At 40.6% G+C, this 17,115-nt stretch overlaps 1 protein-coding gene across 15 annotated transcripts in view; it reads right to left on the bottom strand.

Moving 5' to 3' along the window:
- The window catches only part of PTPRS (protein tyrosine phosphatase receptor type S), a 784,683-nt gene that overhangs the window by 145,603 nt on the left and 621,965 nt on the right, over positions 1–17,115 (bottom strand). For all 15 annotated transcript variants that reach the window (XM_056571644.1, XM_056571636.1, XM_056571669.1 and 12 more), the window contains one exon: positions 3,242–3,417. In XM_056571644.1, the coding sequence (XP_056427619.1) occupies positions 3,242–3,417 (176 nt within the window). The remainder of the gene's footprint in view (positions 1–3,241; positions 3,418–17,115) is intronic.

Raw genomic sequence — 17,115 nt, 5'->3', positions numbered from 1 at the left:
CCTTAAGGACACAGCCCATTTGGGCCTTAAGGACGCAGACAATAAAATTTTTATGTTTTCGTTTTTTCCTCCTCCTTCAATAAATCATAACTCTTTTATATTTTCATCCACAGACTGATATGAGGGCTTGTTTTTTGCGCAACCAGTTGTAATGCCCTCACTTTACCATAAAATGTATGGCACAACCCAAAAAATACTATTTGTGTGGTGAAATTAAAAAGAAAACCGCAATTTTGCTAATTTTGGAAGGTTTTGTTTTCACACCGTACAATTTATGGTAAAAATGACATGTGTTCTTTATTCTTTGGGTCAATACGATTAAAATGATACCCATGATAACATACTTTTCTATTACTGTTGTGCTTAACAAAAAATCGCAAACTTTTAAACCAAATTAGTACGTTTAAAATCCCCCTATTTTGAAGACCTATATCTTTTTCATTTTTCCGTATAAGCGGCGGTATGATGACTCATTTTCTGCACCATGATGTGTACTTTTTATTGATACCATATTTGCTTATATAGAACTTTTAATCCATTTTTATTCATTTTTTTGGGAATAAAATGTTATAAAAAAGCATCTATTTTGGACTTTTTTTAATTTTTACATTCATGCCGTTCACCGTATGGTATCATTAACATTTTATTTTAATAGTTCAGATATTTACGCACGTGGCGGTACCAAATATGTATATAAAATATTTTTTTAACACTTTTTGGGGATGAAATAGGGAAAATGGGACAATTTATGTTTTTATTGGGGGAGGGGGTTTTTCAATTTTTTTTTACTTTTACTTTTTTTACTTTTATTTTTACACTTTAATAGTCCCCATAGGGGACTATTTAGAGCAATTACTCGATTGCTAATACTGTTCAGTGCTATGTATAGGACATAGCACTGATCAGCATTATCGGTCATCTTCTGGTCTGGTCTGCGGGAAGGCAGATCAGAGCAGAAGACGCAGGGAAAGCAGCGGAGCCAGGTGAGGGGACCTCCGTCTGCTGTGCTGGATGATCGAATCGCCGCGGCAGTGATGCGGACGATCAGATCATCCATTTTAGTGACCGCGATGCTGCAGATGCCGTGATCTGTATTGATCACGGCAACTGAGGGGTTAATGGCGGACATCCGCAGGATCGCGGGTGTCTGCCATTACGGGCGGGTCCCTGGCTGCGATCATCAGCCGGGACCTGCCACGCATGATCCGGGCATCGCTCCGATGCTCGCGGTTATGCTTACGACTTAAATGTACGTCCCGGTGCGTTAAGTACCACCTCACCAGGACGTCTTGCGTCGTTAAGGGGTTAAAAACAATAATTTGTAAATAAAAATAAACATATGTGGTATTGACGTGTGCGGAAATGTCCGAATTATAAAAATGTATTGTTAATTAAACTGCATGGTCAATGGCGTATGCGCAAAAAATTCGAAAGTCCAAAATAGTGTATTTTTGGTAACTTTTTATATCATGAAAAAATGAATAAAAAGCAATCAAAAAGTCAGATCAATAAAAAAAAAAAAAAGGCAGATCAATTCAGATCAAAGCGCAAAAAATTAGCCCTCATACCACCCGTATGCGGAAAAATAAAAAAGTTATAGGGGTCAGAAGATGACAATTTTAAATGTATTAATTTTCCTGCATGTAGTTATGATTTTTTTCCAGAAGTACGGCAAAATCAAACCTATATAAGTAGCGTATGGACCTACAGAATAAAGAAAAGTAGTAATTTTTACCGAAAAATTTACTGCGTAGAAACTAAAGCCCCCAAAATTACAAAATGGAGTTTCTTCTTAAATTTTGTCGCACAATGATTTTCTTTTTCTGTTTCTCCGTCGATTTTTGGGTAAAATGACTGATGTCATTACAAAGTAGAATTGGTGGTGCAAAAAATAAGCCATCATATGGATTTTTAGGTGCAAAATTTAAAGAATTATGATTTTTTAAAGGTAAGGAGGAAAAAACTAAAGTGCAAAAACAGGTTAAACGGTTCCTATAGGGGAAAACAAATGTTTCCAAATCAACTTCTATTACTTCTATTTGGAAATCTTAAACCTTTCAGTACTTATCAGCTGCTGTATGTTACAGATAAAGTTATGTAGTTCTTTCCAGTCAGACCACAGTGCTCTCTGTTGCCATCTTTGTGTCAGGAACTATCTAGAGTAGAAGCAAATCCCCATAACAAACCTCCACTGGTTTCTCACTGTGGTCATACTGGAAAGAACTACACAACCTCTGGAGCATACATCAGCTGAAAGTTCTGGAAGGAGCAAAAACATTTTAAAATAATTTTAAATAGAAGTAATTCAAATATGTTTAACTTTCTGGCACTAGTTGATTTGAAAACACTTTAGGATTTTGTATGTGTATATATATATATATATATATATATATATATATATATATATATATATATTACCACGGTTATAGCCACAATGCTGGTAATTTTCTGCAGGAGAAAAAATTCCACCTCAAAATCCATAATGGAAAATCCATATTAAATTGTGTGAATTTTGGTAGAGCTTTTCAGATTTGTGTATTATGCAATAATAAAAGTAAACAAATAAATTATATCTATATCAATAAGCTTTAAAATCAGCACTTATGGATCTACTGCAATTTTAACTTCCCTCACTTAATCAAGGCAAATTCGCCAATAAATCCACAGCATTTCCAGCACCAAATTTAATAGTCAGAAGATTTGAAAATCCCTTGACAGGTCAATTTCTGCACAGATTTTGTGCATATTTTTTCCTGCTTCTGAAATTGCTGTGGATTTTCCAGAAAATAATTCCACTGTTGAAAATACACAGCGTTTCTACTATGTATGATCACAGCCAAAACACTAGTCCCCTATCCACAGCATAGGTAATAAGTATCTAAAAGCTGGGAGTACATAGACAATGAATGGAGCTGCAAAACACACACTCGACTGGCTGTTCTGCTCTTAAATGAGGTTCTTGGTCTCAAGATCTCAATAGGGTCTTAGCAGTTGGACTCCCCAGAATTGGACACTACTCCCCTATCCTGTGGAAGACCCCTTTAAAGCACCTTTACAATTTGTTTATACCAATTCCACTCTTCTCTCCTGTTTTCTTTCTTTAAAAGAGTAGATCAAAATTTTTTGTGCAAGTTTCACACAATTTTAGATAAGACTTTTTTCCCACCAACATCAGTCATCAACTGAATACATTTTTTTTAATTAAAAGCCAAACAGCTTATGACTTTATAAAGATACTCACCCGAGACTTCTCCTCTAGTCTGGTCATCATTACAATAGTAGCAGAGCGCTGTTCCCATACCATGCGCCAAAAGTCTCCAAAAGTGTCAGGCAAAGGACCCTGAGTTGCTATATATGCATTCTGTTTTCTGTAACCATCTATATAGTTGGCATTTATATAGTCGCTGCCAAGAATACCTGTAGTGAATGGTAGTAATAATCAGAAATTAATCACATTACAAAAACAAACATGCATTTAAAAAAAAAAATGAATACCTGTGTAGTATGTATACAATTTTCAAATGTATTAATATTTACAGTTGTGAAATGGAAAATCTATAAATTTTTGGTTATAAATTTATTGAAATTGGAGAGAAATTTATGTTACCACAGTATGTGTGCTAATGGGCCCAGTGGTGTTCCAACATCTAAAGGCAACATTAACATCACATCACGGTACGACTGATTCTCCATTCATTCACTCCATTAATTTAAATGAGCTGAATTGAGTCAGAAAGCAATTCCGGTTTGCTCCTTTTTGGACTGTATATGGTTTTGTTGCCGGACTGAAAACCATGGTCAGCAATAAAACTGATACGGTTAAAAAAATGAGCTGATCAGAGTCAATAACAGACTCTGTTTGGTTCATTTAAATTAATGGAGTGCGACGCGAGTCCGGAGGGGATACAGCAGAGGCCGGATTTTAGGGGTATTCCGGGCAAAAACATCTTATCCCCTATCCAAAGGACCCTCCGCTGGGACCCCCTGCAATCTCCCTGCAGCACCCGCATTCTATGCGGGGCTGCGTCTCTAGTTTCGGAAACCTCTGGGTTTCCATGACTGGAGATGTGACGTAATGCCACGCCCCCTCCATTCATGTCTATGGGAGGGGTCGTGATGGCTGCCACGCCCCCTCCAATAGACATAAATGGAGGGGGCGTGGCGTGACATCATGGACCCAGTCCCGGAAGACCGGAGGTTTAGAAACTAAAGGTTTCGGAAAAATTTAGGAATTCCTATAATTTTTCAAAACTTCCGACATCTTATTGTGACATGTTAGATGTTTTAACTGGTGGGGTATGGGAGCTGTGATCCCCACTGATCCCTAAAACAAAGGGGCAGATACAATGTGAGTGCTGTTACCCTCTGTTTCTGACTTTCCTCAAAGGGGCAAGCTATTTATTGTTACGTTCTGTGATCCGGCCGCACATGCTGGCCATGAGTGCATAGTCCCGTTACCTGCTGCTACCTGTGGGGCTGGGATTCACATTGCGGGATGAGCCCGCATGCGAATCCCAGTCAGTCACTCACCGGGTGCTTCTCCTGCCCCCGCCTCTGTCTCTCTGCTTCAGCGCGCATGTCCCTGTACCCTAGGTGACTCAGTGGTGAGCAACTTATCCCCTATCCTAAGGATAGGGGATAAGTTGCAGATCGCGGTGGGTCCGACCACTGGGGCCCCCTGCGATCTCCTGTACGGAGCCCCGACAGCCCGCGAGAAGGGGGCGTGTCGACCTCCGCACGAGGCGGCGGCCGACACGCCCCCTCAATACAACTCTATGGCAGAGCCAAAGCGCTGCCTTCGGCAATCTCCGGCTCTGCCATAGAGATGTATTGAGGGGGCGTGTCGGCCGCCGCCTCGTGCGGGGGTCGACACCCGCTATCTCGGCGGAGAGCCGGGGCCCCGTACAGAGAGATCGCAGGGGGGCCCCAGCGGTCGGACCCCCCGCGATCTCAAACTTATCCCCTATCCTTAGGATAGGGGATAAGTTTTTCACCACTGGACTACCCCTTTAAGATTTAAAGGCTCATTGATAAATTCCTCCTCCTCCCACACTTCCCTGCCGGATCTTTGTTGCCTTGTGCCTGAGAGAAAGCATTCCTGAGCGTTGCCTTGTATCTGATCCTTTGCTCTGTGACCTGACCTTGCTCCTCTGCCACCTGCCTACTGACCTCCTTCTACGTCCTGACTCTTACTGTGCCGCCTGCCCTGACCTTCTGCTATCCTGACTATGAGCTGCTTTATCCCTCCTGTGTCTCGTATCTACTCAGCCACCTGTGTGGTTGAGCCATGCCAGGGGTAGCGACCTGGGTGCCGCCTACCACAGCAAGTCCCTCCCGCTTTGCGGTGGGCTCTGGTGAAAACCAGTGGCACCTTAAACTCCGCTCACTGGTACGGTCCGAGTCCTCTGTCACACAGGTCCAGCGGATCCACATCCACCTGTGTTCCTGTCTTCTGAAACGTGAGTGTTACATTTATGAATCCATACACCACACTCTGATATCAGAAACTTAAGGGGATTGGTCTCAACTTAGTAATTTGCCCTTTCATATTAATAGTGGAGCCTCAGCCCCCAAACCCCACCTATCAATGTTTACAATGTGTCACTATGAAATGTCAAAAATGATAGGTACAGTTCATTCAGAAGGGTGATATTATAAAATCAGGGGATTTGAATGTTTTATATTGATGGCATATATGCCTAGTACACACCCCCTGATTGTATAATCTTGTCCATCACCTGATATTCCCTACTATTATTACAATTAAGGTAAAGCCTATCTGACTGATTTCCTATATTGTCATACAAACTATAAACCTACATATCTCAGAAATGGGAAGGTGTATCAAGAAAATGTAAAAAGGTGTTTGATCAGGGTACCATAAGATGTGAAAGGATCTGAAAACTTTACATGCATTATCTGGGATTAGTATCCCATTGCAAGAGATATTTTTGTTTGGTTAGTTTGTTAGGAATTATTATATTTTTTCACCAAGAATGTGAAAGAAATCCAAATAAATGCTTTACCAAGCAGTTATATCATTAAACATTATCTATCTTATAACTAATATTGTCTGTCACTGTGAACAGGGAAAGCTTAACCTAAACAAACCTCAGTATTAATCATTTCAGTAAAAATTGTAAGCCTAATTATTGCTGCCAACTATACCTACAGCCCTATTTCTTATGCAGAATATATGCATTTATTAAATCAGACTGGTACTGACTTCTTTTAAATAAATAATATATGTTTATATCTTAATAGAACAAGTTGGAATTGTTATACTTTTTTATTTTATTTTTATTTTTTTTACTTTTTACTTAAGTATTAGTTTTGATTCTGTTTTATTTGGATATATAATGGTTAAATAAAGCTAAAACACACTTCTGTAATGTTCTATCCCAATTCCTGCCGCACATGATGAAGATACTCAATTTGCACTCTATTTTATGTTGGTGTGTTTAGTATAGGTGCACTACTGTGGGAGATAGAATCAAAACAGGGTGACCGTGAGTTCAGGAGTTAGTCCGGCGCAGAGAGGAACCATCAGGGAGCCAGATAAAATCAATGGATTTATTAAATGAAACGCGTTTCGCTGCCCATGCGCAGCTTCATCAGGCATAACAAGAGAAGGCTGGTAACAGGTATATATACCCCCAGAAATTAACCATTAGAGTGCTTTTTGAAAAAGTTGTTACATAAAATTACATGTATACATATAAATATGACAATATGTAAAAAACAAGCAATAGATATGAATGGACAAACAACAATAACAGAGATAAAACAATAATGTAGACATACAATAAAACCGCATTAAACATATAAATATCGCATGTGGTGTGAATACACATCACATGCGACTCAAGAAGTCACACCACTTGGTCACAGGTGCGGCATTCAACACTGCACGTTGGATGTTTTTTTTTCCCCCCAAAATTTATAATATAGAAAAAAGCATATGGACCTTAAAGGTACTATATGCATTAATTCAAAAAGCAAAATTTAAAAGGTGAATTATATATGGCTGCACTATCCACATGGGCAGTAACGAAAACAATACAAAGGAATATTACAAAAATAGAATAAAATAAAATAAACAGTGCGGTATTAAATACCGCACCTAGCCCGAACGCGAAGTGTGAATACTCTTAGAATAATGACAACATATTATAGAATCAGACTTTGCATACAGCAAACTATAATAAACATACGGAGGTTCCTGCATACAAAGAAGAAAAATTGAATGCTGAAGCATAGATAATAATAAATAGACACTTGTAAAAAAGAAGAAGACAAAATAATAAGCATAAAACGCAACATAAGGCATACATATAAACCAATTTCAGTGGACAAGTGTGAAACAAGAAGACAGTATCCTGAGTAGGACGCTCCAAGATGAACAGCAAAGAAGGAACAACACAAAACGGGTATTAATGTGATATTGTAGAGATTAATCTATTAAAAAATATGATATTATAGACCCTAATCTATCAAATTATTTAACTGTATCGATACATTCATTGAAACCTTGAGGGTGCAAAGTGTGTAATTTATGGAGCCAAAACGATTCACGATTATTTAATCTTTGTATTCTGTTAGGTAAATGAATGGGGATAGTTTCTAAAATGATTAGTTTCAATGTTTCAGTATTTTTTTGATGGTGAAGAGTGAAGTGTCGGGACAGGCTGTGCAAAATAAAACCATGTTTTATGTTCCATCTGTGCTTGTTCATCCTGGAGCGTACAGTTTGTGTAGTGCGGCCGACATATTGGCGGTCGCAACCACAAGTTAATAGATAAATAGCAAAAGTGGTGTCACAATTTAATGAATCTTTTATTTTAAATGTTTGTTGTGTGGAATAGGAGGAAAAAGTGTCAGTTTGGATAATCCATTCGCAACAGAGGCAGCGGCTTTTTTTTTACAGGGGAAGCAAAGTGGTTTAGAGGTACGAATATTCTGTGGTATCAGATATTCAGATTTTCGTACCTCTAAACCACTTTGCTTCCCCTGTAAAAAAAAGCCGCTGCCTCTGTTGCGAATGGATTATCCAAACTGACACTTTTTCCTCCTATTCCACACAACAAACATTTAAAATAAAAGATTCATTAAATTGTGACACCACTTTTGCTATTTATCTATTAACTTGTGGTTGCGACCGCCAATATGTCGGCCGCACTACACAAACTGTACGCTCCAGGATGAACAAGCACAGATGGAACATAAAACATGGTTTTATGTTGCACAGTCTGTCCCGACACTTCACTCTTCACCATCAAAAAATACTGAAACATTGAAACTAATCATTTTAGAAACTATCCCAATTCATTTACCTAACAGAATACAAAGATTAAATAATCGTGAATCGTTTTGGCTCCATAAATTACACACTTTGAACCCTCAAGGTTTCAATGAATGTATCGATACAGTTAAATAATTTGATAAATTAGGGTCTATAATATCATATTTTTTAATAGATTAATCTCTACAATATCACATTAATACCCGTTTTGTGTTGTTCCTTCTTTGCTGTTCATCTTGGAGCGTCCTACTCAGGATACTGTCTTCTTGTTTCACACTTGTCCACTGAAATTGATTTATATGTATGCCTTATGTTGCGTTTTATGCTTATTATTTTGTCTTCTTCTTTTCTACAAGTGTCTATTTATTATTATCTATGCTTCAGCATTCAATTTTTCTTCTTTGTATGCAGGAACCTCCGTATTTTTTTTATAGTTTGCTGTATGCAAAGTCTGATTCTATAATATGTTGTCATTATTCTAAGAGTATTCACACCTCGCGTTTTGGCCAGGTGCTGTATTTAATACCGCACTTGTCATTTTATTCTATTTTTCCTTCTTTTTCGGCTATTCTAAGAAGTATTCACACTTCGCGTTCGGGCTAGGTGCGGTATTTAATACCGCACTGTTTATTTTATTTTATTCTGTTTTTGTAATATTCCTTTGTATTGTTTTCGTTACTGCCCATGTGGATAGTGCAGCCATATATAATTCACCTTTTAAATTTTGCTTTTTGAATTAATGCATATAGTACCTTTAAGGTCCATATGCTTTTTTCTATATTATAAATTTTGGGGAAAAAAAAAACATCCAAAGTGCAGTGTTGAATGCCGCACCTTTGACCAAGTGGTGTGACTTCTTGAGTCGCATGTGATGTGTATTCACACCACATGCGATATTTATATGTTTAATGCGGTTTTATTGTATGTCTACATTATTGTTTTATCTCTGTTATTGTTGTTTGTCCATTCATATCTATTGCTTGTTTTTTACATATTGTCATATTTATATGTATACATGTAATTTTATGTAACAACTTTTTCAAAAAGCATTCTGGGGGTATATATACCTGTTACCAGCCTTCTCTTGTTATGCCTGATGAAGCTGCGCATGGGCAGCGAAACGCGTTGCATTTAATAAATCCATTGATTTTATCTGGCTCCCTGATGGTTCCTCTCTGCACCGGACTAACTCCTGAACTCACGGGCATCCTGTTTTGATTCTACTTCTACCCAGGAGGGCTGCAGTGGACCTTCACTTTTATTCATTCTACATTTTATCTTGTTGTGTGTGGGCGCACAACCAACTTTGGTAAGCGGCCTGGGAATTACCGTCCCCCACCCCCACTAACAAGATCTGCTGATCCCGCACATGAGGCGCCTTCCTTCCTCTTTCTATACTGTGGGAGATGTGAACAATGACCTTGGCTAACCCTCAACACTGATGTTAAAATTGAGACATTACCCAGTATATCCTTATATGAAGGACATACCTGAGCCCGCACACCAACGCCATGGTTTCTCAAGTGGTTCGGGACCTAACACTAACCTACCTGTGCATGATAAGCAAAACCAGGGGCCAGTGGGCAATTACAGCAGTAATTACACCCCTGCTCCCCCCTCCCCTGTCTAAGTCTTATCTTCAGTCTATGGTTCTGTAGTAAAATTGTCCTTACTCCTCTGTCCAGCGTAACCACCATGTCCATTCTCCACATATGTTGTTTTAACCCCTGCATATTTTGTGAGACAGAATGTGTGTTTCCTCCTTGTGAGCTCAGAAATGCTTATGACTTGATAAAGGGAGGAGTCCCGAAAGCTTGTCTCTGCAAAATCTTGTTAGTCCAATAAAAAAGGTATTACAAGATACTGCAACTACCGATGATTTTGCTTTTTGCACCACTGGACTAATACGGCTACTCCTAACTACTCATATATATATATATATATATTTTTATATATATATATATATATATATATATATATATATATATATATACACTGATGAAAGTGAAGGTAAAACTGATTTAATGAGTAATTAAACATAAAAAATAGTACAAACATAAAAACTTAGTAATTAATTAGCTATCCACAGGGCCCTTGTGGGTGAATATATGGTGACAATTAGTAATTAATTAGCCATCCACAGGGCCCTTGTGGGTGAATATATGGTGACAATACACAAAACAAACAAAATTAGAGTACCTGCCACCATCTCCATTGCTTTATATTATGCTGCTGGTATGTTGTCCTCTTCATTAATTTTCTCCAAGTATTTCCTTCATAATCCTCTTTCAAAGCTTGATCACTGCAGGCAGTGCTCAATGTAGCTGAGGTGCACCATGCAGTGTGCACAGCACTCGCTCCCATCTGTCTGATTGACAGGCAGCGAGCTGCGCTGTGCTAGTTAGTGCCCAGGCTGCATTATGAGTTAAGACTCATATAAAAAGTTTTTGTGAGACAGGTACTCTTTAAATTAAATAATGATAATCATTTGTATGGTGGATATATAAAATGTACCACAACAAAGAATTATAAGTGGGATATAGTTGCAATAGTGTGCCCTATGTTATTGTAGTTTTGGTTGGTCCTGTAAAAAGATATCTGCAAGAAATGTAGGTATCTGCATATGATGTCCGTGATTCCTTAAAAAAAGAAGAATGTTTCCAAATACTGGATAATGCGCATCCAGATGATCACTATGTAATTCCTGAAATAGAGACACGTGCGGTTCCCAATAATATTCGCTCCTCTCAGATCCACAATAAAGTCCTGCAAATGAATAGTGTGTGGTATCATGTACCGCTAACCATTAGAAGTAAACACATGTCCTCCCTGGTTCTTGCACTCAGATCGACTACCAGTGGGCCCTCCCACGAGCCATCTCCGTGCGCAGACCTCGATGTGCTGGAACAGGGCTTACTCGCTGAGTCTGGGTGCGGATGAGGTAGTTGTAGCAAAGGAGCGGCGTAATGTGGATGTGTTTGTACAAGCCGGCGTCTGACTCTTGGAGAGTTAGCATGCTGAATCCCATTCGAACAATGTCACAGACAGAGGTTGTAGGATTCAATCTTTTTAGGGTATAAAGATAATAGGCAGGCTAGTCTTTGGGTTTACTGTACCTGTATGTAAATGCGTTTTGGAGCCTTCATAGGCTCCATCCTCAGTAAAATAGATACACAAATGTTAGGATAGCTTATACTGGAGAATGGGGAAAACTGAATCAAATGGAGGAATAAATCAGTCTGTATTTGTGCTATGCCTTTATAAAATATATTACATTTTTTTTTTATATATATACAAACATATATTATTTGGTATTGTATAAAAATATACAAATGAAAAGATATAAAATGATATATAATATGGTAAATAGAGAAAATTATAAAATTATGAAAATTATAAATGGAAGATCGATGTCTGCTACACAGGGGTCAACAAATGTGAATGAAGTGAATATGAGAATGAGTAAAAGGGGACTGGCGCAAGGCGAATGTGGTGCCAATCTTCAAAAAGGGCTCTAGGTCTTCCCCAGGAAACTATAGGCCGGTAAGTTTAACGTGCATTGTGGGTAACTTGTTTGAAGGACTTATAAGGGATTACATACAGGAATACATAGGGGATAATTGTATTCTAAGTGATAGCCAGCATGGGTTTACTAAGAATAGAAGTTGTCAAACCAATCTAATTTGCTTTTATGAAGAGGTGAGTAGAAGCCTTGAAAGAGGAATGGCTGTGGATATAGTGTTTCTGGATTTTGCTAAAGCATTTGATACTGTCCCTCATAGACGTCTGACAGGTAAGTTAAGGTCTTTGGGTTTGGAAATTTTAGTTTGTAACTGGATTGAACACTGGCTCATGGATCGTACCCAGAGAGTGGTGGTCAATAATTCGTACTCTGATTGGTCCCCGGTAATTAGTGGTGTACCCCAAGGTTCAGTACTGGGCCCGCTGTTGTTTAATTTATTTATCAATGATATAGAGGATGGTATTAACAGCTCTGTTTCTATCTTTGCAGATGACACCAAGCTTTGTAGCACGGTACAGTCTATAGAGGATGTGCATAAGTTACAAGATGACTTGGATAGACTAAGTGTCTGGGCATCCACTTGGCAAATGAGGTTCAATGTGGATAAATGTAAAGTTATGCATCTGGGTACTAGTAACCTGCATGCGTCGTATGTCTTAGGGGGGATTAAACTGGCAGAGTCACTGGTAGAGAAGGATCTGGGTGTACTTGTAGATCACAGACTACAGAATAGCATGCAATGTCAGGCTGCTGCTTCCAAAGCCGGCAGGATATTGTCATGTATCAAAAGAGGCATGGACTCAAGGGACAGGGACATAATACTCCCCCTTTATAAAGCATTGGTACGGCCTCACCTGGAATATGCTGTTCAGTTTTGGTCGCCTGTACATAAAAGGGACACTGTGGAGCTGGAAAGGGTGCAGAGACGCGCGACGAAACTAATATGAGGCATGGAACATCTTAGCTATGAGGAGCGATTAAAGGAGTTACAATTGTTTAGTCTTGAGAAGAGACGTTTAAGGGGGGATATGATAAACGTATATAAGTATATTAAGGGCCCATACAAAAACTGTTCCAGGTTAAACCCCCCCAAAGGACGAGGGGGCACTCCCTCCGTCTGGAGAAGAAAAAGTTTAGTCTCAAGGGGCAACACGCCTTCTTTACCCTGAGAACTGTGAACTTATGAAACAGTCTAACTCAGGAACTGGTCACAGCAGGACAAATTAACAGCTTTAAAACAGGATTAGATACATTCCTGGAACAAAATAACATTAATGCTTATGAAGAAATATAAAATCCCATCCCTTCCCCAATATCGCGCCACACCCCTACCCCTTAATTCCCTGGTTGAACTTGATGGACATATGTCTTTTTTCGACCGTGCTAACTATGTAACTATGTAAAAGATAATATAAGTAAAAATTAACTAAAAATGCAAATGAGATAAGGGATAAACACGAGAGATAAAAATATATGTAGGGGTACAAGTAAAAATAAATATGGAAGTACAATGGAGATAAATTCAAAAATGCAGAAATAAATATGCAGGGTAGAGTGCAGTTAAAAAGTACCATTCCAATACATCTACAAACAAAACCATTCTTGACTATGCAGATTACTGGGAAATGTGAAGATCAGTGGTGGCTTGTCAGACAAAGAGACATAGTGAGAGTGATCTAATCCCCAGGGCCAATCGCTGTGCTGGTAAAACAGCCTGGCACCGATGGACCATGAGGAAGAGTCCCCACAAGTCCTCAAGTTTCATCTGGAAATCCCAAAAATTCTAAATCTAAGTTAAGACTGGAGATGAGCGAATCGAAGCAGACGAACCAAAATTGGTTACGAATTTCAGGATGTATTCGATTTGCAACGAATGCGAATATTGCCGCGTTCCACAGCTTTCCAGGCTCCAAGACACCTAAAATGGCTGATCCACATGTCAGTACATGGGGCAGGGGAAGCTGGGAAGGCAAGGTGGGTAGGGAGGTAGGCGGGATGACTCTGAATCACATGCAGGATGCAGCCTATCAGCATTCATTCACCCCTGTGATGTCACAGCCCTATATAATTGGCAGCCATTTTGTGGCTGCTCATTTCATGCCATACACTGCAGAGGGATAGGATGGACTGCGTGTCTCTGTTTGTTACACAGACACACTGAATTGATTATAACGCAGCGTTCCACTGCCAACTGCTAGTCACTAGCGGTAACAGCAGACTAGTGGCGAGTGGCAGCAGGAGTCGCAACGAGATACCTGAGCTCCCATTATCAGCTAGCGGTCGTGTCTCGACCAGTAACCCAACTGCCATCGTCGATTGGTTAACACGGTCATCCACTTTATCACAAGTGACATCTGACACCCCCAGTCAACAGTCAGTGGGTTCCTCAGACACAACCTCAGTTGGCATGGCCCGGGAGCAGTCCCTGTCCTCCCATTGCCTCTGTCCTATGCTGTTCCCTCTTCTACAGAAGTATTTTATTCTGTTGGTTCAGCTCCACTATTCACTGAGGACAATCTAATGTGAATCCATGGAATCTCAGGGATGGGCAACGGCTGCAAAAGTCCCGTGGGTCTCTGTCGGGAGGTCTTATTTCGAGCACAAGTGGTACAGGAACGCACAAACTCAGTGACACAGTGTTTCAGATGTGGCCACCAATAGTGTCGGGAGATAAGAAGAAGTGTCTTTCATATTCCAGGATGACCAGCCAATAAGGAAGAATGACCCCAGTTTAAAACTTTGCATCTCAATCTGACTGGTATGAAAGTTTTACCAGGAGGTTGCTGTAGAAGATCGGCAGGGGCTGCAGAAATCAGACAATCAGGAGGATTAATATGTCTTGGAGTAGGATCCAAACCCACCACATTAGAAGAGCTGGAGAGGGCATCAGCTCTGATATTCTCATTAGCTGGATGGAAATGAATGAGAAAATTAAACCAGGAGAAGAACAACGACCACCTTGCCTGACGTGGGTTAACGTTGAGCTGACTGAAGGTACATGAGGTTTTTGTGGTCAGAATAAATACTGATCGGGTGTGGAGATCCTTCCAACAGGTGTCGCCACTCCTCTAAGGCGAGCTTTATAGCAAGCAGTTCACGATCTCCGATGGAGTAGTTTCTCTCCGCAGGCGAGAAGGTTTTAGAAGAACCCACAGGTCACGGTTTTACCCTTGGCACTTTTCTGGGTAAAAATGGCGCCTGCTTCGATGGAGGAAGCATCAACCTCCAAGGCAAAAGGTTTTCCCGGATCCGGTCTTGATAGCATGGGAGCTGAAGCAAAAGCAGACTTTCAGCTGGAGAAAGCTTCCTTGGCCTCAGATGACCACAAATCCGGGTTGGCGCCCTTCTTGGTGAGAGCTACAATGGGAGCAACCAAAGAAGAAAAATGTGGGATGAACTGGCGGTAGTAGTTTGCAAATCCCAGGAAACGTTGAATAGCCCGAAGACCGGTGGGGCGGGGCCAATCCAAAACCGCAGACAAATTTATTGGATCCATTTGTAGTCCTTCATGAGAGACAATGTATCCTAGAAAAGGAAGACTGGATTTTTCAAAAAGGCATTTCTCCAGTTTGGCATAGAGATGATTCCTCTGTAGGCGTTGTAGGACCAGACGAACATGAGTACGATACTCTTCCAAGTTGGAAGAATAAATCAGTATGTCATCAATATAAACGACGAGGAAGATATAATTGACGAATTCTTGGAAAACAGCTTGAGCATTGCAAAGGCCAAAAGGCATCACTAGATACTCAAAATGTCCATCGCGGGTGTTGCAAGCCGTTTTCCATTCATCTCCCTCTCGAATCAGGTTGTAGGCACCTCGTAAATCCAGTTTGGAGACGACTTTGGCCCCCTGAAGATGATGAAAAAGTTCTGAGATCAGAGGAAGAGGATAACAATCAGAGGAAGAGGATAACGATTCATGACCGTGATCTAGACCTCCGTAATTTATACAAGGACTATGTGGAGGCAAAAATCTTGGCCTGTCTTTCGCAGAAGACATCTGAGAAATCTTGATAAGGCGTAGGCAGACCTGGCATGGGAGAAATTTCAGAAAGAATTTTAGGCTGGACCGACTCTAGACAATGATTATGGCAGCATTGCCCCCAGCGAGTGACCTCTCCAGATTTCCAATCAAGCTGCGGGGAATGGAGTTGGAGCCAAGGAAGACCAAGAAGTATCTGAGAAGTACAATGTGGTAGCACAAAGAATTCAATCCTCTCCTTATGTGAGACCCCCACTTGCAGAAGGAGAGACTCCGTGCGATATAGTACTCTACAGTCCAGATTTTGTCCTGTGACAGAAGAGATGAACAGGGGCTTGGCAAGGCGATGTTCATGCATGAGTGAGGCATCAATAAAATTGCCAGCAGAACCAGAGTCCAAAAATGCATTAGCGAAGAAAGAAGTCTGAGCAGAAATGTAGACTTGTACGGAAATATTCAAACGGGAAGAGACGGTGCACACACCCAGAGAAGTCCCTCCTACATATCCTGAGTTCGGACGTTTGCCTGGATTCTGAGAACGGGCAGGGCAGTCTTTGAGGAAATGTTCCGTACTGGCACAGTATAGGCACAAATTCTTGCTGCGACGTCGGTATCTTTCCTCCTGGGTATGGCGAGTATGATCCTTTGGCATAGCCTTTTCAGAAAATCCAGTTTCTTTTAGGAGCTCCTCCTGTCTTTCGGACAAACGTACATCAATTCGTGCGGCCAAATGGATCAGCTCACACAGGTTAGACGGAAGATCTCGAGCAGCAAGGGCGTCCTTTATGCTACTAGAAAGTCCTTTTTTAAATATAGCACACAAGGCCTCGTCGTTCCATGCCAATTCAGAAGCAAGGATACAAAACTGGACTGCATAGTCTCCCACAGAGGAAGTCCCTTGACTCAGGTAAAGAAGTGCAGACTCGGCAGAAGAGACACGTGCGGGTTCTTGAAAAACGCTGCGGAATTAAGCCAGGAATGCCATGAAGTTAAAGGTAATTTGATCGCTATGATCCCAGAGCGGAGTAGCCCAGGCCAGGGCCTTTCCAGACAAGAGGCTGATTACAAAGGCCACCATAGCACACTCCGTAGGAAACTGATCCGCCTTGAGCTCCAGGTGCAAGGAGCACTGCATCACAAAGCTCCTACATTGCTTAGGATCTCCGTCAAACTTTGTGGGAAGGGGAAGACGAAGCTTAGATGCTGAGGGAGCTGCAGGTACTGATGGTGACTGCTGCTGCAAAGTCAGAAGTAGCTGCACCATGGTGGACAGTTGATTTTAATTGCTGCGCCTGATGGGCCAAC

This window comes from Hyla sarda, chromosome 1, assembly GCF_029499605.1.
Source record: "Hyla sarda isolate aHylSar1 chromosome 1, aHylSar1.hap1, whole genome shotgun sequence".
Taxonomy (NCBI): domain Eukaryota; kingdom Metazoa; phylum Chordata; class Amphibia; order Anura; family Hylidae; genus Hyla; species Hyla sarda.
Note: the sequence above shows the minus strand (reverse complement) of the source record. Positions and strands in the feature narration are given on the sequence as shown.